Raw genomic sequence first — 25,714 nt, 5'->3', positions numbered from 1 at the left:
ACCAAAACCAGACAAAGATGTCCCAAAGAAAGAAAACTACAGGCCAGTATCACTGATGAACATAGATGCAAAAATCCTCAACAAAATACTAGTAAACAGAATCCAACAGCACATTAAAAGGATCATACACCATGATCAAGTGGAGTTTATCCCAGGAATGCAAGGATACTTCAATACACACAAATCAATCAATGTGATACACCATATTAAGAAACTGAAGAAAAAAATATGATTATCCTAATAGATGCAGAAAAACCTTTCAACAAAATTCAACAACCATTTACGATAAAAACCCTCCAGAAAGTAGGTAAAGAGAGAACTTATCTCGACATAATAAAGGCCATATATGACAAACCCACAGCCAATATGGTTCTCAATGGTGAAAAACTGAAACCAATTCCACTAAAATCAGGAACAAGACAAGGTTGCCCATTCTCACCACTATTATTCAACATAGTTTTGGAAGTTTTAGCCACAGCAATCAGAGAAGAAAAAGAAAGAAAAGGAATCCAAATCAGAAAAGAAGAAGTAAAGCTGTCACTGTTTGCAGATGACATGATACTATACATAGAGAATCCTAAAGATGATACCAGAAAACTACTAGAGCTAATCAGTGAATTTGGTAAAGAATCAGGATACAAAATTAATGCACAGAAATCTCTTGCATTCCTATACACTAATGATGAAAAGTCTGAAAGAGAAATTAAGGAAACACTCCTATTTACCATTGTAAGAAAAAGAATAAAATACCTAGGAATAAACCTACCTAAGGAGACAAAAGTCCTGTGTGCAGAAAACCATAAGACACTGATGAATGAAATGAAAGATGATACAACAGATGAAGAGATATACCATGTTCTTGGATTGGAAGAATCAACATTGTGAAAATGACTATACTACCCAAAGCAATCTACAGATTCAATGCAATCCCTATCAAATTACCAATGGCATTTTTCACAGAACTAGAACAAAAAATGTCACAATTTGTATGGAAACACAAAAGACCCTAAATAGCCAAAGCAATCTTGAGAAAGAAAAACGGAGCTGGAGGAATCAGGCTCCCTGACTTCAGACTATATTACAAAGCTACAGTAATCAAGACAGTATGGTACTGCCACAAAAACAGAAATATAGATCAATGGAACAGGATAGAAAGCCCAAAGATCAACCCACACACATATGGTCCCTTATTTTTGATAATGGAGGCAAGTACATACAATGGAGAAAAGACAGCCTCTTCAATAAGTGGTCCTTGGGAAACTGGACAGCTACATGCAAAAGAATGAAGTTGGAACACTCCCTAACACCATACACAAAAAGAAACTCAAAATGGAGTAAAGACCTAAATGTAAAAAGGCCAGACACTATAAAACTCTTAGAGGAAAACATAGGCAGAACACTCTATGACATTAATCACAGAAAGATCCTTTTTGACCCACCTCCTAGAGACATGGAAATAAAAAGAAAAATAAACAAATGGGACCTAATGAAACTTAAAAGCTTTTGCACAGCAAAGGAAACCATAAACGAAATGAAAAGACAACCCTCAGAATGGAGAAAATATTTGCAAATGAAGCAACTGACAAAGGTTTAATCTCCAACATATACAAGCAGCTCATGCAGCTCAATCAAAAACACAAACAACCCAATCCAAAAATGGGTAAAAGACCTAAATAGACATTTCTCCAAAGAAAATATACAGATTGCCAACAAACACATCAAAGAATGCTCAACATCATTAATCATTAGAGAAATACAAATCAAAACTACAAGGAGGTATCAGTTCACACTGGTCAGAATGGCCATCATCAAAACATCTACAAACTGTAAATGCTGGATAGGGTGTGGAGAAAAGGGAACACTCTTGCACTGTTGATGGGAATGTGAATTGATACTGCCACTATGGAGAACATTATGGAGGTTCCTTAAAAACTAAAAATAGAACTACCATACGACCGAGCAATTCCACTACTGGGCACATACCCTGAGAAAGTAATTCAAAACGAGTCATGCACCGGGGCTTCCTTGGTGGCGCAGTGGTTGAGAGTCCACCTGCCAATGCAGGCAGGGGATGCAGGTTCGTGCCCCAGTCTGGGAGGATCCCACGTGCCACGGAGCAGCGGGGCCCGTGAGCCATGGCCGCTGAGCCTGCGCGTCCGGAGCCTGTGCTCCGCAACGGGAGAGGCCACAACAGTGAGAGGCCCGCGTACCGCAAAAAAAAAAAAAAAAAAAAAGAGTCATGCACCATAATGTTCATTGCAGCTCTATTTACAATAGCCAGGGCATGGAAGCAACCTAAGTGTCCATCAACAGATGAATGGATAAAGAAGATGTGGCACATATATACAATGAAATATTACTCAGGAATAAAAAGAAACGAAACTGAGTTATTTGTAGTGAAGTGGATGGACCTAGAGTCTGTCATACATAGTGAAGTAAGTCAGAAAGAGAAAAACAAATACCGTATACTAACACATATATATAGAATCTAAAACCCAAAAAATGGTTATAAAGAACCTAGGGGCAGGACAGGAATAAAGACGCAGACCTACTAGAGAATGGACTTGAGGACACAGGGAGGGGGAAGGGTAAGCTGCGACCAAGTGAGAGAGTGGCATGGACTCATATATACTACCAAATGTAAAACAGATAGCTAGTGGGAAGCAGCTGCACAGCACAGGGAGATCAGCTCGGTGCTCTGTGACCACCTAGAGGGGTGGGATAGGGAGGGTTGGAGGGAGGGAGATGCAAGAGGGAGGAACTATGGGGATATATGTATATGTATAGCTGATTCACTTTGTTATAAAGCAGAAACTAACACGCCATTGTAAAGCAATTATACGCCAATAAAGATGTTTAAAAAAAAAAGTGAATAGGACTGTTAAAAAAAAAAGTTATGTTTAGTCTACACTGCAAAAAAAAAAAAAAATAGAAAACCAATGACAACCAGGAGTTTCTGACCACATCCCAGTTTTCAAAAAGTTATTACTCTTTTTAATTGTGGTAAAACAGAACATAAAATTTACCACCTTAGGTATTTTTAAGTGTAGAGTTCAGTAGTGTTAAGTACATTCACATATTGTGAAAAAAAATTTTACACTTAAAAAATTATGATTATACAATTTTTTTAATTATTTAAGAATTTAAAGTCATCTAAAACAAATGTATGTCATTTTTTTTTGTATTCCTTCCACATCTTTGCACACTTATGTATTATAGATACATCCATTGGAAATTTATTATATACAAATCTCTTTCCAATTATTTAAAATGTTTTAGGGGCTTCCCTGGTGGTGCAGTGGTTAGGAGTCTGCCTGCCAATGCAGGGGACATGGGTTCGAGCCCTGGTCCAGGAGGATCCCACATGCCGCGGAGCAACTAAGCCTGTGTGCCACAGCTGCTGAGCCTGTGCTCTAGATCCTGCACACTGTAACCAAGAGTGGCCCCTGCTCGCCACAACTAGAGAAAGCCCTTGCGCATCAGCAAGGACCCAATGCAGCCAAAAATAAATTAATTAATTAAATTAATTAAAAAATAATAAAAATAAAATAAAATGTTTTATATTATTCCAGTTTTTAAAATAATAAGAAATGATATATCTGACTTTCATTTTCACTTTTCATTTCTAAGAAATGAAAGCTGATTTATAATTTCTTGCAGAGGTGATTAATACTGTAAATGAACAACTTGATGAATGTATTCTTTTTCCTTTGTGAACTATTTTCTTAGATAAACATCCAAGAATAGAATTATAGGGTGAAAACATGCAAACTCCATTTTTTTACTGCCATCCCATCCTTTTATTTTTTTAACTTACCTCTCCCATTCATCCCCAAACATATGGTTACATTTTTCTGTGTTCTCTTTATCATCTGTTTATTCCATCTCCTTGGGAAGAGAAAGAACTTTTTCTTAGCTCTTAAGCGGTTATAAGGAAAACAAATGCAGCAACATCATCAAATCCCTGACACTTCCTTCTCAGTCTATCAGCATATTGTTTTTTACTTGCCAGTGCAAAGAGGAAAGTAGGCCTCGAAATGGTTTCATCACATATTCCTTTGTGTTATCAGCCAAAATCATGCTCATTTAAAAAGTCACAGACCAAAAAGCTCTTAGATTTTTGCGTGACTTAAAATGATTTTTATATATCAATAACACACAAATAAACAGAGTAGAAGGAAGTTTTAAGTACAGAAAAAGTAACAAATAGCAAACTCCAAACCACCGGACCTCTGTTTAAAATTATGCCTAATACAGCCTCTGTTTTGCAGAAAAGAAAAACCAGCCAAGTACCTTTCTAAAACATTAATGGCTATCAGTCATTACATCACACATATGTCATCTGACACAATTAAACTTTTAGATTAGTAAACACTTTTCCCCTGTTACAACAGAGGGTTAGTGTTCAAGCAGAGAAAAAAAAAATCTTAGTACACATAAAAGCATCAAAACACAGCCAAACTATAGGGTAAGTCTAAATTTCCCCTATTTCAATTCAACCAACGAGACCTGCTTTGACAAACAAATACACGTGAAAATTTTATAACACCAGAGAACTTATTTTCCAAAACTTTTCTGCCAAATGCAATAAGCACTAGCATTTGATGGCAAAGAAACTGAACTTCAGTATCAGTTAAATTAACAAACCCAAGTTTCAGATGTAATACATATTTGGGGAACTCTCCAGAAGATTTTGTTATCTTCTGATAGGTGTATATACAATGAATATTGGATGATCATGAATATATACATATACGCATCATAAATATGTACAAATATTTTGCACAAATCTGCTTTTTCTTCAACCTGACTGTAGTTTTGCTAAAGAAAACCTATGATGTCTATTTCCCACCTGGAAATAATTGAAGTAAAAATGCCACATGACATACTAAAACATGGACTTTGGAATAGATAGCTTAATAACTGTGTAACACTGAGCAGGTTGTTTAACCCTGCTGTAAGTCTCAAGTTCTTAATCCATAAAATGGAAACAAGAATGCCACCCTCACAAGATGGCTGTATAAAATGATAAATAAATGAAATGTACCTCAGACTCAACAGATGCTCAATAAACATGAATTTCCCTTCTCTTCCCATACTTTTTTTCTTAGGTCCTCCAAAAATATATTCAGTTGGTTGACAAAGCAGGATTCCAATTATCCAAATGAGGAAATTTAGGTTTCTAACTGCTGAAAAAAAGAAATTCTTGACACGGTTACTTTCTTTCAACATTATGCCTCTAGAACTAGAAGTAAACGTGAAAGTTCTTTCAAAAAATAAGGCTTTTTTCCCAAAATTCTAGAATAAATTATAGAAATTGTGGTGAGCAACTGGAAAATCCTCATTCACTGGAAACCAGATCCTTCCCATGTAAGAATCATGAGATGCTTTTCCCAGAGTGATAGTCCTAGTCCTCTCTTCTTGCCTCACCTATAGGATGACCTCAGTAAAGGGTGCTTGGTAGATGCCTCCAGTGAAGTCTGATGTGATGGTAAGTAGACACTATACAGGAAAGGCATGATACTAAAAGTATAACGTGGTGCTGTGGTTTTGGGGTTCCTGTCCAATCAAAGATAAGGATATAAGAAATAACCTGCAGTTAAAAACAGGAGAAAAGTGGTTGGCTGAAGCCTTTGTGCATCAAAATTCATAACTATTCGTGGTGCATCTTGAAGCCAGTGTGACCCACAGGATGGAAATCTTAAAAAAGGCTGCCACCCACAACATGCCTAGAGACAGCTAATTGCAGGATGATATTCTTTTTTTTTTTTTCTTTTTGCGGTATGCGGGCCTCTCACTGTTGTGGCCTCCCCCGTTGCGGAGCACAGGCTCCGGACGCGCAGGCTCCGGACGCGCAGGCTCAGCGGCCATGGCTCACGGGCCCAGCCGCTCCGCGGCATATGGGATCCTCCCAGACCGGGGCACGAACCCGTATCCCCTGCATCGGCAGGCGGACTCTCAACCACTTGCGCCACCAGGGAGGCCCCAGGATGATATTCTTAAATGAGATAACCCTTGTCACTTCATTGACAGTTAACCAAGATGCCTTTCCCAGAAAGAAGCCTTTGAGCTATTCAGAGGAGCTCATTGATGCCCACTGCATCCCTTTTTGTTCATCTTCAGGGAAACTTACAGGTGGTTTTGGGGTAGTGGTAATAAAACCAGTATGTCTTTGAATTCTACTCTGTATTTGAGCTCCCAATTGTCTTGTTCTACTCATTAAAAATTAGTTAGTATCCCAACAGGGCAAGAACCACCTACATTATTTGAGGGGCCCAGGGCAAAATGAAAATATGGGGCCTCTTGTTCAAAAAGTATTAAGGATTTCACGACGGCTACCACAGAGCATTCAACCAAACACAGGGCTCTGTGACTGCACAGATCACACACCCATAACGCCCACCCTGGACAGGACTATGGTGGGGACCTACAAGGAGACTAGATAACAGATTCCATCCCCGAAACAACTGACAATAACTAAGCACATAGGCAAGTATTCAGGCAGTTTCACTAGCCTGAAAACAGCACAGATGCTCTGTTTGCTTTAAATAAGTCTTGACAAATCTAATTATAAGAGAAATTATCTTTAAAATCCATAGACCATAACTGATTATGAATTAATAAAATTTTAATAACAACAAAAATTTAGGTTTCAAAGTTAAAAGTATAGAAAACCTAAGTTCAAGGATTAGGAAAGGTTGAAAAAAATTATCTTTCAAAAATTTTGCTAATTTAGTATATGCTCATTTAGAATTAGGGTAAATTGTAAAACTGCCCACAGTTCTCGACTCCTTAAATAAAGAAGCAGAGTCTATTTCCCCAACCCTTTGATCTGGGTTGGTCAAAACCAATGGGGAATTAGAGACATGGCACAGGCAGAGCCTTGAAGAATACTTGTGCACCGGGACCTGTAGCCACCATGTAAACAAGCCCAGGCCAGCCTGCCACACAGGAGAGACATGTGGTACAATCACCCCATCTAATTGTGAGCCAAATGCCAATATGTAAGTAAGCACATCCTAGGCCATCCAGTCCCCAGCTGAGCAACCAGCTAACCAGAGACACATGAGTGAATTCAAACAAGAACAGCCAACCATGGCCCAGGTCAACAGAACTGCCCAGCTGATTCAGAGACTCATGAACAATAATGAACTGTTGTTTTAAACCACTAAGGTTTGGGGTAGTTTGCTATACAGTAAAATTGTTAAATGATACAAGTAGTATTTCAGCTCAGTAAGAGAAAAATGGATTATGCAGTTAACAGGGGCTGAGACAACTAGCTCACCATTTTTGGCAAGGAGCTTAGCTTCTCACTAAATTGCAGAATACATTCCAGATGGATTAAAAAAGTATATATAAAGAATAATAGCATAAAAATGTTAAAATAAATTATAGGTCGATAATACTCTTGGCATGGGAAGACTTTCCTAGACAGAGAAACCTAAAGGAAAAAGATGAATAGACTTTATTATGTAAATACTTTATAAATTTTACTTGTCTAAAAAACTTCATAAATAAAAATAAAAGGCAAATGACAAATTGGTAAAACTTCTTTTACATATGAAGAGAGATTACATTCCTTACATACACAAGGTATTTTTTATGCATGACAAAAGTATGCTAAAAGATTGCCACTCTTGGGCCTCCCTGGTGGCGCAGTGGTTAAGAGTCCGCCTGCCGATGCAGGGGATACGGGTTCGTGCCCCGGTCTGGGAGGATCCCACATGCCGCGGAGCGGCTGGGCCCGTGAGCCATGGCCGCTGGGCCTGCGCATCCGGAGCCTGTGCTCCGCAACGGGAGAGGCCACAACAGTGAGAGGCCCGCATACCGCAAAAAGAAAAAAAAAAAAAAAAAAAAAAGATTGCCACTCTTAATATACACAAAATAAGAAAAAGCTGAACTACCTGATATACTATTGAACAAAAGGTTTTACATATGTAAATCACAAAAGAAGAAAGATAAATGGCCAATTAACATTTTTTAAATGTTCAATCTCACTGGTAAGCAAAGAAAGAAAGATTGAAATAACAATCAAATTATTTTTTCAGTTAAGAATTGTAGGGCCTCCCTGGTGGCGCAAGTGGTTGAGAGTCCGCCTGCCGATGCAGGGGATACGGGTTCGTGCCCCGGTCTGGGAGGATCCCATATGCCGCGGAGCGGCTGGGCCCGTGAGCCATGGCCGCTGAGCCTGCGCGTCTGGAGCCTGCGCGTCCGGAGCCTGTGCTCCGCAACGGGGGAGGCCACAACAGTGAGAGGCCCGCATACCGCAAAAAAAAAAAAAAAAAGAATTGTAAAGATCAAAACAATAATACCTACAAAATAGACATTTTTATATACTGCTGGAGTAACTATAATTTAGTACATTTTTGCTAAGCAATATGTATATGTACATGTGTGTGTGTGGTGTGTGTGTGTGAGTGAGAAATATTTTTTGATTGAGCAATTTTCCTTCTAAGAATACATCCAGATGAAACAATCAGGGATTTTGGGAAGATGGCCACCTGACCTCATGATCCTGAAGCGCCTTTCCTTTTGGTATCCTCTCTGGAACCAAACACCCAAGGCAGTTACACTAGAGGAGTTTGGGGATGCCCCTGAGGATACATGATCTTCATATTTCTTAGCTGAGATCTAGATTTGTGATGCCGACAGATAGCAAAGTTTCAGAAAGATGATGTATTATAACCTCTTTTTTCTGATCAATGAATAGCACCATTTTTGAGAAGGCATAACTTATTAGTCAAATAAAGATGAAAAACTATCCTCAGAATTGTAGTTAATATTTGTTGAGAGATGATGTGTTCCAAGCACTATTCTAAGCAATTTATGTCTTTATACATTTCAGTCCTCACAATAAGCCAATGAAGGAGGCACCATTCTACAGATGGGAAAACTGAGGTTTAGGAGGGTTTTGGCTTTCTTTTTGTTTAAGTAATTTGCCCAAGGTCACAGAGCCAGGACTGGAATACAAGTAAGCTGTCTCTAGACACAGAGTTCTTAATCATTATACTAGAATAAGTCAGATACGCCACTTCAAACCCTAGAACATTTATTAGCATGCATTTAAAGGAAACAATGTTGGATGTCTTACTGCAACCTTAGAAGCAGTGGCTTTCTCTAACAGGCTTTTGCTGGACCAGATTCAAAGGCACCTACATCCCAAGTCATTCGAAGATTGGAGACCCACTTCACTGGCCTCACCATGTAAACTAGTGGTACCCAGAGCTTCTGCTAAACACCAAGGGCACAGAAGCCATTCTGCCCTTCCACCCTGACCTTACCTACTCCTGTACCTGGTAAATTGACTTTTTGGTTCCTAAATAACAATAGCTATCATTACTGAGTGCAGAGCTAGTAAGCCAAACTTTGACCTCAGAACCTACGAACGTACCATCACTAACTCTATTACACGAGTAAATATACCATACCAACTATTTCACATTACAGCCAACTCAGCAATGCTTAATCATTCGTATATGAAGGGATTCGGGCTTCACTTTCAGTTTGTCCTAAGGACTTTATTGGAATTCATAGCAGTTCCTGGACATCTAGCACCCAAAAGATCCCCAAACTTCCTCAGTTCTACATTTCTACATCCTATCCTCACTGTTCAGAGGATACATTTTATGAAAGAAATATTGTTTCCAAGAGAATGAACCCAACAATTACGTAAATGGAAAATGAAGACAATCAAACTTTTCATGCTTCTGGACAGGTATTAATACTGAAAGATCTCAAATAATTCTCATTACACTTAGAATATGATGAAATTTTCATTATACTTACAATATGATGAAATTTAACCTCTGTATCTGCATTGAGATATTTCAACAGATGATTATTTCATATTTAACTTTGGCACACACTCACAAAAAAGGAATAGAAAAGATTTCCTTAGTCAAGAATTTTCAGCGATAAAACCTTCCTAGCTATGGCAGTTTACCTGAGTCCTCCAACAATATTATTTAGGAAGCGAGAAGAAGCTGACTTCTTTATAGTGGAACTGGCAGAGGCATTACGCATGAAATTTGAATTTTAAAAATTATTATTTCAAGCCTGAGATGATAATTTTGAATAGTTTTTGAAGACATAATACATTAAGAGTGAGACCCACATCACCCTAGTCACGCAAATGATAAACCACTGGTAGAAGGACGAATCAGGAAGATGAAGAAAATAGACTTTTTGATTTAGAACAAAGGGCTATTTAAGAATTCCATCTCATGACCAACAGGCACATGAAAAGATGCTCAACATCGCTAATTATTAGAGAAATGCAAATCAAAACTGCAATGAGGCACCACCTCACAACGGTCAGAATGGCCATCATTAAAAAGTCTACAAATAACAGATGCTGGAGAGGGTATGGAGAAAAGGGAACCCTCCTACACTGTTATTGGGAATGTAAGTTGGTGTGGCCACTATGGAAATCAGTATGGAGGTTCCTTAAAAACTAAAAGTAGAGTTGCCATATGATCCAGCAAGCCCACTCCTAGGCATATATCCAGACAAAACTATAATTCAAAAAGATACATGCACCCCTACTATTCATAGCACTATTCACAATAGCCAAGACATGGAAACAACCTAAATGTCCAATGACAGATGAACAGATAAAGAAGATGTGGTACATATATACAGTGGAATACTACTCAGCCATTAAAAAGAATGAAATAATGTCATTACAGCAACATGGATGGACCTAGAGATCCTCGTACTAAGTGAAGTCAGAAAGAGAAAGACAAATACCATACGATATCACTTATATGTGGAATATAAAATATGACATAAACAAACTTACCTATGAAAGAGACTCACAGACATAGAGAACAGACTTGTGGTTGCCAAGTGGGTGGTGCAGGATGGATTGGGAATTTGGGATTAGCAGATGCAAACTATTATATACAGAATGGATGAATAACAAGGTCTTACTCTATAGCACAGGGAACTATATTCAATATCCTGTGATAAACCATAATGGAAAAGAATATGAAAAAGAATATATATATGTATAACTGAATCACTTTGCTGTACAGCAGAAATTTACACAACATTGTAAATCAACTACACTTCAATAAAATAAATTAAAAAAAAAGAATTCTATCTCAAAGCATCAAATGACATAAAACTAGAAGTGCAATCCAATTGCTCTATAAGACAATTTGAGAATTATTATAATTATAGGATGTACCAAGAAATGTCCAATAATAACACTAATCATAACAGTACTATTTATCAAGCATATCCTATGTGCCTGGCATTAAGCTGGCTGCTTCACATAAATAATGGAAAATCCTCACAACAACCCTGGGAAGTAAAATATGGTTGGATCTAATCTAATTTACGCAAGGTCACATAATTAGAAAGTGGCAGAGCTTGACTTTAAATTCTGACTCTAAAGCTTGTGTGCTATTTGCTGCTCTAAAATACATAGGAAAGAAATACCTTATCTTGATAGTCTGGTACATGACTCTAGGGTGAGGGAAAAAATTATATCCAGTAGTATAAAACTATCACTGTTATTATACTAACCTGCTTGTAAGTTCCATCTAGCAAGGTGTCCAGGTGTTGGAGAGGAGCAGGTGTCTTATCTTTGAACCTTGTTAATAGCCGGCGTTGAATGGCCCGAAATTGTACAGCTCTTTCAGATAAGAGTTCTTCTAACTTTTCACCATTTATCCGCAACTACAATGAAGAATTTCTTTAATTCAGGTTAAATGTGCACAAAAAAACGTGTCTAAAGTAAGGATACTGGCAATGCCAATAAAAGTTTGAAAAGAGTAAAGAAGAAATTTAAGTGTGTTACAGAGTTTAGAGAATTAAAAGTGTGATATTTGATACATGAATACAAGGATGATACAGTGAAATAGGCCAAATGGAAATTTAGTAAAAATGGCCCAGTTGTCACTGGGGTAAAGATAGATCATTCAATAAATGTTTGTGATAACTGATTAAATACATAAGGGAAAAAAGGAACAAGGATTTTTCCCCCAGTCTTTACAACAAAATCAACTGCAGAGGAATCAAAAGTTTAAACACAACAAAGCATTAGAAAATTATATTTTTTATAATAATCTTAGTATGAGACAGATCTTTATAAGTCAAAAGTCAAAAGCCACACATACACACACACACCCCTGACAAATTACTAACAAAAAAATTTTTTTAATTCTACGTGGTTAAGAAAAAAAGTAGAGAAAAACATTATAAGTAAAGTGATAAGACAAACAGCAAACTGTAAAAAATAATAGCAATAACCACAGAGACAAAAAGCCATGCCTATAATATCTAGAAAGCATCTACAAATTGATGAAAAAGGACCACAACCCAAACAAATGAGTAAGAAAGAGAGCAACAATCCAATAGAAAAGTGGGCAAAATTCACAGAAAAGTTAATACAAATAGCTCTCAAACATACAGCATTTGACCTGGCAATCCCACTTCCAGGAATTTATCCTAGGGGTGAGCTTGCAAAAAGTAATGTACACACAAGAATAGTCATTATAGGATTTTTTCTGTTGCTATTATAGTAAGATAATGTTAATAATCAAAATACTCATCAATAGAGGAATAAATAAAGAGGACTTTGCAGGACCACCAGGTACTGATAAGCAATGCTAGCCAAAGATGCATTGAATGAAACAAAGCAAAAAAGAAATACAGAATATCATTCACGTGTTTTTTAATCTATATAGTAACATAGTTGTGACTGCATAGAATAGTTCTAGAAAGGTAACAAGAAACTGTACACCAAAGATTGCCTCCAAAGAGGAGACTGAATAGTGGGAGGATGAGAATCAGAAACGACTCTTTTTAGTATAACTCTTCTCATAACTTTTGAATTTAATATAATTAAAATAAAGAAAGCTAGTCAAAGTCATAGGGAATACTCCATGAACCCAGATCATGTGAACTGCTAATTCAACTTAACAAAACAGTCATAACTAGTTCTGAAGTAAATATCATATTCAAAATGTTCAGAAATCAAACATATTATAGTTTACATTTCTGATATCAAACCAAACTTCCTTACCTTTACAGTGCATGTATGGAGAACAGACACATGATTGGGAAAAAAAACTTGGAATTTTATTAACTTCTTTTAACCCCAGTTTCAGAAGCATTAAGTAGCTAACTAAATCAAAGAATATTCTCTTGAAGGGAAAAAAAAAACTTTCATTACCAAAAGTTAAGTGATATAACAACTAAATTTTTAAAAAAGAATATTAGAGTTATCAAGCATTCACCCTTTTAATTATATTTCCTGCTATAATACTTTATTTCCTCAATTCATGAAACAAAAAAATTTTTAAATATTCTCAAAACTGAGACATCAGCCAGGTTATCATTCCTTTGAACGTGTAACAAAACAGCAGTGATTGAAATGTTTTCACATGTCAGAATTTCAACATTTAACAAATATTTATTGATCTTAGTGCCATGCAGTGTTCTAGACTCTAGGAATTACAACAATGAATAAAACAGACAAAAATTCCTGTTTTCATGGAGCTTACACTAAGGGACACTTAGATTCCAAAAGCCACCTTGATTCAAAGTTTAAAGTCATATTAAAAAAAAAAAAAAGTAGGGCTTCCCTGGTGGCACAGTGGTTGACAGTCCGCCTGCCGATGCAGGGGACACGGGTTCGTGCCCCGGTCCGGGAAGATCCCACATGCCGCGGAGCGGCTGGGCCCGTGAGCCATGGCCGCTGAGCCTGCACGTCTGGAGCCTGTGCTTTGCAACGGGAGAGGCCACAACAGTGACAGGCCCGCGTACGGCAAAAAAAAAAAAAAAAAAAAAATTGAGCGGGGCCAGAGAGCAAAGGAAGTATAAGCATGCCCTTTTCAACTGTGTAACAAAAGTGCCTATAGTTCACCACATTCCCTAAGTCCCTCCCCAGAAAGGAAATGTCCCTGATGTAGAAACTCCAGGGATTTACTAGCCAGCAAATAAGGAGGGGAGGAGGGAGGCGGACTGTATGTCAAACATAGTCAATTAGAATCTAATATTTTTGATATTAAATATGACAAATAGGTAATTAGTATAGTCTTTCTGTGGACTCTCTTCCATAAGTCACTGGACCCCAGTTTTGCACAGTGAAGCAGGAATTTCTTAAGATATATCCTAGAGAATTATAGTTTCTCAATACTTAGAGTACCTAAACATATTTCCCAAACTATTGATTTTGGTGCCACAATTTGGTCAAAGTATATTCTCCTATACAATATTATCAGCTTAGATGAGGGAAGACACAAATAAATTCAGTTTATTTGATAATGACATGTTATCTGCAATTGGATGGTATGCACTGAAATTTTCCCTTTATGTTCACACTGTATTCAAAGAAGTCTTTATTTGTAGGTTAAAGTCAGTGCTCTTAGAATGTTCAAGGGACTGAACATTAAGTAGAATGTTCATATGACTGACAATTTACATGACGTATTCTCTCTCTCACTCCCTCTTTCTCTCTCTCATCCTCTCTCTCTCACTAACGCACACACACGTGCACGCACGTGCACACACACACACACAACACACACCATAGTTTACAAACTGAAATGCAAAAACCTATTGATTCCTTAAAAAGTAGCTACTCTAGGGAACCAATGTTTCCTTAAAGTGCAAAATTTTTTTGAAATTCCTCTTTGTAATCCCCTACAGGGTCTACTTATAGGCAAATAAGAAGAGCCTGGTGAATTTTTTTTTAACACATGGGACTTAAAACAATGACTCTCATTGTCCAATTTTTTTCACAAAACATGATTCCTGACTATTTTCAAATATCAAATCAATCTTCAAAGGATGAAGATTTGACACCCTCAAGATACTCAAGAGAATCTAACACAGGCTCTGAAGGTACTTCCAAAGAAGAAATGCAAACATATCCAGGCAACAAAGTCACTGTCAGATCTCCTTAATTTAGACATTTAATCATTCAGCATTTACTAAGCACCCATTGTGCCAGATACTGGAGAATATTTTATGTGATTAACCCTCATTCAGATGCAGAAGTTCTGGTGTGCTTGTTAAAAATGAAAAGGAAAAATCACTTTACTTTATAATCACACCTCATTTATGGCCTGCTAGAATTAGCCAAATGGCTGCCAATAAGCTCAAATAGTTTTAACACTGGGTTACTGGGGTCAAAGGTTAAATCCCCATGTGGGAGAATTAAACCAGCTCTGTTCTGAGGCCAGACCACAGCTCCAGGCAGCCACTCTGTAAAAGTCTGCAACTGATCACAAACTGGGCAAGAGGGTAGGAACAGATTCACAACCCCACCATCCAAGTAAGAATAACAACTTGACGTACACTGCCTAATAGCATGTATACTAGAATCCTTACCTCTATAGCATCTTTCTTTCATATATTGAAACATTACAGATGATACGGGTTATGATCATACACACCTCAAAATGATGATCGATCAACTCAAAATATTCTTGAAGGGGCATAGATCCAGAAAAAGAACAGGCAAAATCTTTGATTCCTTGTTTTTCAAAATATTCCTGAAGGCGGATAATAAGCTCATTTGTTATGAGCCAAAGATCCTCAAATTGTTCACTCTGGATGCGATATCGTTCTAAAGAGAAAAAATAATTAAGGAAAAGGCTTATTAACACATAACTAGTAGCTGAAACTACATGAATTATCACCAACTCTGACATGAATACCAAAAGGACAAAGATTTCTTTTTTGGAATATAGATATAATTTCTACTGGCTTAATAAAAATAATTCTACTGCCTTATCGTGATTTTCTGCATCAACAACTTAACATTTTCAAAGCTCATTCTAAAGGTATGTGGTCACAGCAGCAAGCTGCATAGTCCTTTTAACTATGTATTTTATAATTGGTTTCAGTATGGTAAAAACACAAAATTTGGATCCTTCTAAAAAGAGCTTTACTCAAAAGGTAAAAAACAAACAAACATTTTTTAAAAAGGTAAGAAAAGAGCCATTGCAAAAGTACAACCTGGTATCATTAGTTTGTTTCAAAAAATTGATGTGAAATAAAATTTATTCTATAGAAAGCCCACATCCTGGGCACAGTAGCCAGCTTAAATCCCTGTAATCATAATCAAAGTTTTCTATTTTTCTAATAGTTCTTTCATTTGAAGAGAGATTTTACAATAAGACCCTTCCCCAATTATAAATCTTGGTTCCCTCCATTCCCTGACACATCAGCTCCAAGACAGCCAAAGTCTTGTCTATCTCCTACCCTGATGATGATGGTCACAACAGTGATGACAATGATGATGAGAGCAGTGACAATAACCACATCTATGAGAAGAGCAGCTATGAGAAGAGCACCAACTATGCATCAAGCACTATAACTACAACAACCCATTTGTTATAAGAAGGAAAACCAGGCACAGAGAATTTCAGAGACTTGCCAAAGGTCACAAAGCAATTTAAATGTCAGACCTATAATTCATGATATATATCCTTCTTCCCCAATTGTCTAAACTCTACCTATTCTTCAGGATCTGGCTTCAGTCTCACCTACCCCAAGAAACCTGTATTTCTCTACCATCTATAGAAGGCTTATATGTGCCAATCACTATTTAAAGCACTTCACATTCACTCTCTTGTTTAAACCTCAACAGCCCAATAGGCTACTGGCTATATAACAATAGCCCCATTTTACAGAAGAATAAATCTAGCGACAGAAGAGTTTAAATAATCTGCAAGGTCATCTAGCCAGTTAGTAACAGAGCAGGGATTGGAACTTTAGCAATTAATCCAAAGATTATCTATCAATTTTAACCACCTCATAACACTGCATTTCTCTGAATTTATATAGAGAATTCTACAGTTCACTGTGCACTTAATACATACAACCATGTACTCTTATTTAACTTTCCAGATGATTATATTCACTCTCTGCAAAGAGACTGTACACTTTCTGAGATCAAAGTTACCTATTTTATTTAGTTCACCATTTATTGAACAACTATTATGTGCAATTTCATAAAGAAAGAAATGTTGGAAGTACAAAAATTACCTTAGTTTTTTTGCTTAAGGAGCTTAAGGTAATATGATACGTGCATGTGAAACATTTATTTATATTCCCCATGGTACGTTGACAAATTCTATAAATATATTACCTCTTTAAATTGGTTTTTAATTTCAATTTGTCATCCTCGGCCAGAATTCAAGAATATATCTGCTCTCATTCCCCTAGTCATACTCTTTTCAATTATATAAGGAATAAAATACACTGAGTATGCCTGCCATGGTGCATGGCAAACACCCTGGTATTCTCTGCTGTCATATCATTCCCCTTGGAGCTTCCCCAGTCTTCCCCTCACTCCAGTCTTTTTTTTTTTTTTTTAACATCTTTATTGGAGTATAATTGCCTCAAAAAAGTATGTTAGTTTCTGCTTTATAACAAAGTGAATCAACTATACATATACATAAATCCCCATATCTCCTCCCTCTTCCGTCTCCCTCCCACCCTCGATATCCCACCCCTCTAGGTGGTCACAAAGCACCTACCTGATCTCCCTGTGCTATGCAGCTGCTTCCCACTAGCTATCTATTTTACATTTGGCAGTACATATAAGTCCATGGCACTCTCTCACTTCGTCCCAGCTTGCCTCTCCTCCTCCGTGTCCTCAAGTCCATTCTCTACATCTGTGTCTTTATTCCTGTCCTGCACCTACTTTCTTCAGAACTTTTTTTCTTTTCTTTTTTTTTACATTCCATATATATGTGTTAGCATACAGTATTTGTTTTTCTCTTTCTTACTTCACTCTGTAAGACATACTCTAGGTCCATCCACCTCACTACAAATAACTCAATTTCGTTTCTTTTTATGGCTGAGTAATATTCCATTGTGTATAGATGCCACATCTTCTAAGTATCAATGGACACTTAGGTTGCTTCCATGTCCTGGCTATTGTAAATAGAGCTGAAATGAACATTGTGGTACATGACGGTTTTTGAATTATGGTTTTCTCAGGGTATATGCCCAGTAGTGGGATTGCTGGGTCGTATGGTACTTCTATTTTTAATTTTTTAAGGAACCTCCCATACTGTTCTCCATAGTGGCTGTATCAATTTACATTCCCACCAACAGTGCAACAGGGTTCCCTTTTCTCCACACCCTCTCCAGCATTTATTGTTTCTAGATTTATTGATGATGGCCATTCTGGCCAGTGTGAGGTGATACCTCCTTGTAGTTTTGATTTGCATTTCTCTAATGATTACTGATGTTTAGCATTCTTTCATGTGTTTGTTGGCAATCTGTATACCTTCTTTGGAGAAATGTCTATTTAGGTCTTCTGCCCATTTTTGGATTGGGTTGTTTGCTTTATTGATATTGAGCTGCTTGTAAATTCTGGAGATTAATCCTTTGTCAATTGCTTCATCTGCATATATTTTCTCCCATCCTGAGGGTTGTCTTTTAGTCTTTTTTATGGTTTCCTTTGCTGTGTAAAAGCTTTTAAGTTTCATTAGGTCCCACTTGTTTACTTTTGTTTTTATTTCCATGTCTCTAGGAGGTGGGTCAAAAAGGATCTTGCTGTGTTTTATGTCATAGAGTGTTCTGCCTATGATTTCTTCTAAGAGTTTAATAGTGTCTGGCCTTACATTTAGGTCTTTACTCCATTTTGAATGTCTTTTTGTGTATGGTGTTAGGGAGTGTTCCAACTTCATTCTTTTAAATGTAGCTGTCCAGTTTTCCCAGCACCACTTATTGAAAAGGCTGTCTTTTCTCCATTGTATATTCTTGCCTCCTTTATCAAAAATAAGGTGACCGTATCTGTGTGGGTTGATCTTTGGGCTTTCTATCCTGTTCCATTGATCTATATTTCTGTTTTTATGCCAGTACCATACTGTCTTGATTACTGTAGTTTGGTGTATATTCTGAAGTCAGGGAGCCTGATTCCTCCAACTCCGTTTTTCTTTCTCAAGATTGCTTTGGCTATTTGGGGTCTTTTGTGTTTCCATACAAATTGTGACATTTTTTGTTCTAGTTCTGTGAAAAATGCCATTGGTAGTTTGATAGGGATTGCATTGAATCTATAGATTGTTTTAGGTATTACAGTCATTTTCACAATGTTGGTTCTTCCAACCCAAGAACATGGTATATCTCTCCATCTGTTATATCATCTTTCATTTCATTCATCAATGTGTTATACTTTTCTACATACAGGACTTTTGTCTCCTTAGGTAGGTTTATTCCTAGGTATTTTATTCTTTTTGTTGCAATGGTAAACAGGAGTGTTTCCTTAATTTCTCTTTCAGATTTTTCATCATTAGTGTATAGGAATGTAAGAGGTTTCTGTGCATTAATTTTACTTTACCAAATTCATTGATTAGCTCTAATAGGTTTCTGGTAGCATCCTTAGGATTCTGTATGTATGGTATCATGTCATCTGCAAACAGTGACAGCTTTACTTCTTCTTTTCTGACTTGGATTCCTTTTATTTCTTTTTCTTCTCAGATTGCTGTGGCTAAAACTTTCAAAACTGTGTTGAATAATAGTGGTGAGAGTAGGCAACCTTGTCTTGTTCCAGATCTTAGACGAAATGGTTACAGTTTTTCACCACTGAAAATGATTTTGGCTGTGGGTTTGTCATATATGGCCTTTATTATGTTGAGGTAAGTTCCCTCTATGCCTACTTTCTGCAGGGTTTTTATCATAAATGGGTGTTGAATTTTGTTGAAAGCTTTTTCTGCATCTATTGAGATGATCATATGGTTTTTCTCGTTCAATTTGTTAATATCATGTATCACATTGATTGATTTGCGTATATTGAAGAATCCTTGCATTCCTAGGATAAACCCCACTTCATCATGGTGTATGATCCTTTTAATGTGCTGTTGGATTCTATTGGCTAGTATTTTGTTGAGGATTTTTGCATCTATGTTCATCAGTGATATTGGCCTGTAGTCTTCTTTCTTTGGGACATCTTTGTCTGGTTTTGGTATCAGGGTGATGGTGGTCTTGTAGAATGAGTTTAGGAGTGGTCCTCCCTCTGCTATATTTTGGAAGAGTTTGAGAAGGATATAGGTGTTAGCTCTTCTCTAAATGTTTGATAGAATTCACCTGTGAAGCCATCTGGTCCTGGGCTTTTGTTTGTTGGAAGATTTTTAATCACAGTCTCAATTTCAGTGCTTGTGATTGGTCTGTTTATATTTTCTACTTCTTCCTGGTTCAGTCTCAGAAGGTTGTGCTTTTCTAAGAATTTGTCCACTTCTTCCAGGTTGTCCATTTTATTTGCATATAGTTGCTTTTAGTAATCTCTCATGATCCTTTGTATTTCTGCAGGGTCAGTTGATACTTCTCCTTTTTCATTTCTAATTCTATTGATTTGAGTCTTCTCCCTTATTTTCTTGATGAGTGTGGCTAATGGCTTATCATTTTGTTTATCTTCTCAAAGAACCAACTTTTAGTTTTACTGATCTTTGCTATTGTTTCCTTCATTTCTCTTTCATTTATTTCTGATCTGATCTTTATGATTTCTTTCCTTCCTCTAACTTTGGGGGTTTTTTGTTCTTCTTTCTCTAATTGCTTTAGATGTAAGGTTAGGTTGTTTATTTGAGATGTTTCTTATTTCTTGAGGTAGGATTGTTTTGCTATAAACTTCCCTCTTAGATCTGCTTTTGCTGCATCCCATAGGTTTTTTTTGAGGGTTGTCGTGTTTTCATCGTCATTTGTTTCTAGGTATTTTCTGATTTCCTCTTTGATTTCTTCAGTGATCTCTTGGTTATTTAGTAGCATATTGTTTAGCCTCCATTTGCTTGTATTTTTTACAGACTTTTTCCTGTAATTGATATCTAGTCTCATAGTGTTGTGGTTGGAAAAGATACTTGATACGATTTCAGTTTTCTTGAATTTACCAAGGCTTGATTTGTGACCCAAGATATGATCTATCCTGGAGAATGTCCATGAGCACTTAAGAAGAAAGTGTATTCTGTTGTTTTGGGATGGGATGTCCTATAAATATCAATTAAGGGGCTTCTCTGGTGGCACAGGGGTTGAGAGTCTGCCTGCCAATGAAGGGGACACGGGTTCGTGCCCTGGTCCGGGATGATCCCACATGCCACAGAGTGGCTAGGCCCGTGAACCATGGCCACTGAGCCTGCGCGTCCGGAGCCTGTGCTCCGCAATGGGAGAGGCCACAACAGTGAGAGGCCCATGTACCACAAAAAAAAAAAAAAAAAAAAAAAAAAAAAGGGGTCCAACACAGTAAACCCAGACTGGTATTTATTCACTCTTTCATTCATTTATATAAGTCAGTACAAGATGCTGGGGATAAAATCAGCAAGAATGGGAATAAAGCAAGAGCCTCTGCTCTCACGGAACTCACCTTCGACCTGGAAGATGGAGTGATGGGGGAAGAACAAACATGGCTTGTGACATCACTGAGTCAGGGATACCCCATTAAGGTTGACTTTGCCCCAAAGGTGCCAGGGCTTTCCCCGAGTGATATATAACTCTTTTCAAGTATGTGACAGTCTATCACACAGCAGAAGGATTAGACAATAGCAAGGGAGCTGCAAAGGGCAGAAGGCACAATAGAATTGTATAATTATTATAGATATCCACAGAGTCAGTTGCCTCAGGAAGTGTTTAAGGTTCTGAGCTCCTTGGTGTTTGGTGCTTTCTTTAAAATCTCCTTGGGAGATATAGAACTCAATGGGGAGGAAAGACAGGCCATCTCTGGAGGTACAGACCTGTCTGTCCCTCCATCCATCCTGGGACAGATATTTGGCAGCTCAGTGCTGCCTCCAGGTCCCAGCCATTTGTCCCTACTCCTAGGTAGATGGGTGGCTTCTGACTCAGGGCTGGCTCCAGGACCTTGCCTTTCTCTGTGTCTGCCCATCTTGGGGCAGGTGTTTTCTCCAACCCAGAGCACCCATCCAGGCACAGGCAGTGCCCTTGGCCTTCTAGAGGATGAAGCTGAGCTGATCCAGCTACATCTCCTTTTGTAGTTTTGTGATCTCCCGAAACACTGGCTTCACATTCTGTCACACAGTCCTTGCTGGATGTAGCAGATGTAGGTGATGAAGTTGCATGCTGCAGTGATGCAAGCCCAAGATGGTGAGATGTAGTCCTGACTATTGGAGTGACAGAGCCGAATGTGATAGTAGCAGGTGTAGGCACATACGTTGGCACTGCCACACTTGACTGTGGCTGCCCTCACTGTGGGCAGCATCTGCAAAGCCACAGGCTGGATGGTGAGCGTGTTGTCCTCCAGAGTGGCCTGCACCAGCACCAGGAGATCCCACTTTGTGAAATCCAGGCAGGGGCCCATATCCTTGTGGTACACCCTTCCCAGGAAGGAACAGGGCTTGTCCAGGGTGGGAAAGAAATCATGTCCACCTCCTTGTCATCCTAGTCCAGGGTGAGAGGATATCCCACAGCGGGACACACAGCTGGGCAGATGGAGCTGCCAGTGTTCTGGGCCCTTGTGGGGTCCAGGCTTAGTGGGGCCAGGTGGAGCTCATGGTTGGGAGAGGCTGCTGTGGATATGATGACCGATGTCTTCAAGGCTGTCACTTCCACCTTTGGCATGTCAGCCCATGCCTCCTTCAGCTGTTTTTCTGATCCCACCTACTTCACGTGGGCTTCTTACACGGGCTTCCTCAGACAGGCTGGCCATCAGCAACTCCTCCAGCTCCTGTTCCAGGTGTTCCCACACCTCAAACAGCTGTTCATGGCCCTCATCTTTCAGCCTCAGCTCCTTCTGGGCAGCGTGAGCTCCTTTTTCAGGGCTCAAAGCCCTGCCCTTCTTGCAAATCTCCAGGGAGATCCTGCAGGAATGCCTGTCAAGATCATTAGAGAAGAGCTACCTCCAGGGTTCATAACACTGAACAAGATCCTTTACTACTCCCAGATTCTGAGATCCTGAAAGTGAGACAACACACTGCCTCATTGCAGTCATTTCCTCTCACGTATACGTACCTTTTAATAAAATACTCAAAACGATGCTTAAAATATATTAGGTGTTCAATAAATGCTACCCATTGTCATCGTTCTCACCATTATTTCCCCAAGGCTATTATAAACTAAAGAGCAGGGATTCCATAATAAACTTTATTAGACCCACATAGAACCTAACTAACCCAGTAACTTTCAAATAGCAGATATGAAAAAAAGCAGCCTTAATAAAATGAGTTTTCCTTAGGATAGAATTTATTGTCATCTTAGATAAAGCTGTAAATTTTTACACAAATATTACAGTGCTGATATTTCAAAGGAAATTTAATTCATTTAGGTCCTAGAAGGATTTTGAATAGCCTTCCACATACAAGTAGAAAAACCTGGGGTATAGCCTAAATATACATAAAGAATAAAATTTCTTATATATAAAGTGAAATAGGACTTCCCTGGTGGTGCAGTAGTTAAGAATCCACCTGCCAGTGCAGGGGACATGGGTTTGATCCCTGGTCCGGGAAGATCCCACATGCCGCGGAGCAACTAAGCCCATGAGCCACAACTACTGAGCCTGCACTCTAGAGCCCATGAGCCACAACTACTGAGCCCGTGTGCCATAACTACTGAAGCCTGCGCACCTAGAGTCCATGTTCCACAACAAGAGAAGCCACTGTAGTGAGAAGCCCGTGAACCACAGTGAAGAGTAGCCCCCTCTCGCCGCAACTAGAGAAAGCCCATGTGCAGCAACGAAGACCCAATGTAGCCAAAAATTAAAAAATAAAATAAAATAAAAATGAAATAAAACTACAGAGGAAGTTATGCATTCAACTACAATTTTTCAATACAAATGTGTCACAATTTACAAATCTTAAAAGAGATGCACATAAACAACTGGGATTATTATGACACATTTTTTAAAAGAACTATGTCATCTGGCCCAAGATGCAAAAAATATACATCTCAAGATACCTGAATGAAATGATGGAGCAAGCCAGGGGGATATCTGTGGGAAGAGCATTCCCAGCCAAGTGAACTGTGAGTGCAAAGGCCCTGAGGCAGAAACGTGCTTTTAGGAACACTGAGGAAGCTAGCATGGCTGAAGCTGAGTGAGCAGTTTTTATGCTGCACTATAACGAGATAATACACTGGTTTCTGTTAAATCACCTACATAGGTACTGCAAGAAAATCTCATAATAAGGCATATTCTGGTATGTCCTGGCAAGTCTGTCCACCAAAAGTTAGTTTTATTAGTTAAGTTTTATTTAAAAGTTAAACATTTTATTAGAATTTATGACTGGGGGAAATATGGAGAGGATTCTCAGCCAAATACTAACCAGTACCCCCAAGCTCAGCTGTCCACAGGCTGAGCTGATGTTGGGGAAAGACAAATCCAATTAACACCTATTCTAATGCCTCCGAGGAAGTGCTGGGTTTAGTTCCCATTCATAGCTTACACTGGGCATGGGTGTTTCATTAAGGAGAGCAGGGGATGTTGTGGGATAGCCAAGAAAGGCAGTGGTGCCCAAAACTCTTCCCCAGAGAGGGGAAGTGCTTATCTCTGCTACCTACAGCTGGAGCTCCTTCCTCACTCCTGGCAGACAACAAAATCCCTAATCCGACAAAATGAAATGTGGGCAAGTCTAAACATTTCCCTTTATCTTTTATCAAGATTTGAATTATCTGAACAGAGGCCTATGAACTCTCTGAGAAACCCATCTCAATCCCCTGTACTGGGCAAAGACTTCTACTTTCTAAAGATAAAGTAACAGAGAAAAGTCCTGTACAATAGGTTCAAAGGAAAGAGACAAATGAGAGAAATGAAATTCCCTTTACAAAATAGCCATAATTCAAGACTATCTTTATTAGATAGTCTCAAGAAGGTTCAAAGTTACTCTGCACCTACTCATTCAATTCAAAAGATATTAAATGATAAGTGCTGGGCAAACAATGGGGAACAACACATACTGGTCCTGGTCCTCATCCTAGTGAAAAGGGCAGAAAATAAATAAGTAAATAACAAATAAATAGTTACAAGTTATGAAAGGACTATGATGCAGATAAAAAGGGTGCTGTGATAAAGACTAATGGGTAAAACAGTTTTTATATTATTTCATATAATACAGCAGTTAAACAATACTAGCAGCTAAAATTTCACGAGCACTTACAATGTACCAGCAAATTGCTACATGCTTTTTAGGAATTATCTCATTTGATTCTCACACATTATAATTGTACTATTTTATCTCCGTTTTGTAGATGGAAAAAACAGGCACAGTAATTTTTTCAAAGTCACTCAAACGAACTCTAAGCCAGAGCCTGGAGCCCACACTCCTAACCATTTTGTGCATAAAGCTTGGAGCTTAAGGATGGGCAGAATAGCCCAGGTAGAGGGAATGGCAAGTTCAAAGACTTCATGGTAGAAAAAGTCAAGACATGTACCAGGAACTGAGAGAAGGCCAGAGTGAGGAAGAGAGTGCCCGTAGATGAAGCTGGATGTTAGGCCAGGCCAGAACATACAAGGAGACCTATAAGGGGTGGTAAAAGTTTGGATATTATTATAAACACAAAAGATTTTAAGCTGGAGAGTGGCATGATATAATTTGTAATTGTTTGTTTCCTTGTTTTTATTACAAGAACTGCCGAGTAGAAAACGAATTGGAAAGGAACAAGAATAGACTTAGAGTTAGGACATTATAACCATGACCAAGGTAACAAAACAGATGGTGGTGGCATATATAAGCAATTAAGGGTATCACATTAGGAAGAAAATCTCCAGTTTCTCAGGTCTTATCCCTGAGCAAAACTTAAAATGTAGTAAATT

General features: G+C 38.2%; 1 protein-coding gene and 1 pseudogene across 8 annotated transcripts in view; both read right to left on the bottom strand.

Annotated features, from left to right (window-relative positions):
* The window catches only part of BBS9 (Bardet-Biedl syndrome 9), a 483,985-nt gene that overhangs the window by 216,746 nt on the left and 241,525 nt on the right, over positions 1 to 25,714 (bottom strand). For all 8 annotated transcript variants that reach the window (XM_060108887.1, XM_060108894.1, XM_060108892.1 and 5 more), the window contains 2 exons: positions 15,411 to 15,583; positions 11,533 to 11,685 (listed from right to left, as the gene is read on the bottom strand). In XM_060108887.1, coding sequence (XP_059964870.1) covers positions 11,533 to 11,685; positions 15,411 to 15,583 — 326 coding nt within the window. The remainder of the gene's footprint in view (positions 1 to 11,532; positions 11,686 to 15,410; positions 15,584 to 25,714) is intronic.
* On the bottom strand, positions 21,903 to 23,987 carry LOC132496418 (guanine nucleotide exchange factor for Rab-3A-like; annotated as a pseudogene).

This window comes from Mesoplodon densirostris, chromosome 9 (genome assembly GCF_025265405.1).
Source record: "Mesoplodon densirostris isolate mMesDen1 chromosome 9, mMesDen1 primary haplotype, whole genome shotgun sequence".
NCBI lineage: Eukaryota > Metazoa > Chordata > Mammalia > Artiodactyla > Ziphiidae > Mesoplodon > Mesoplodon densirostris.
Note: the sequence above shows the minus strand (reverse complement) of the source record. Positions and strands in the feature narration are given on the sequence as shown.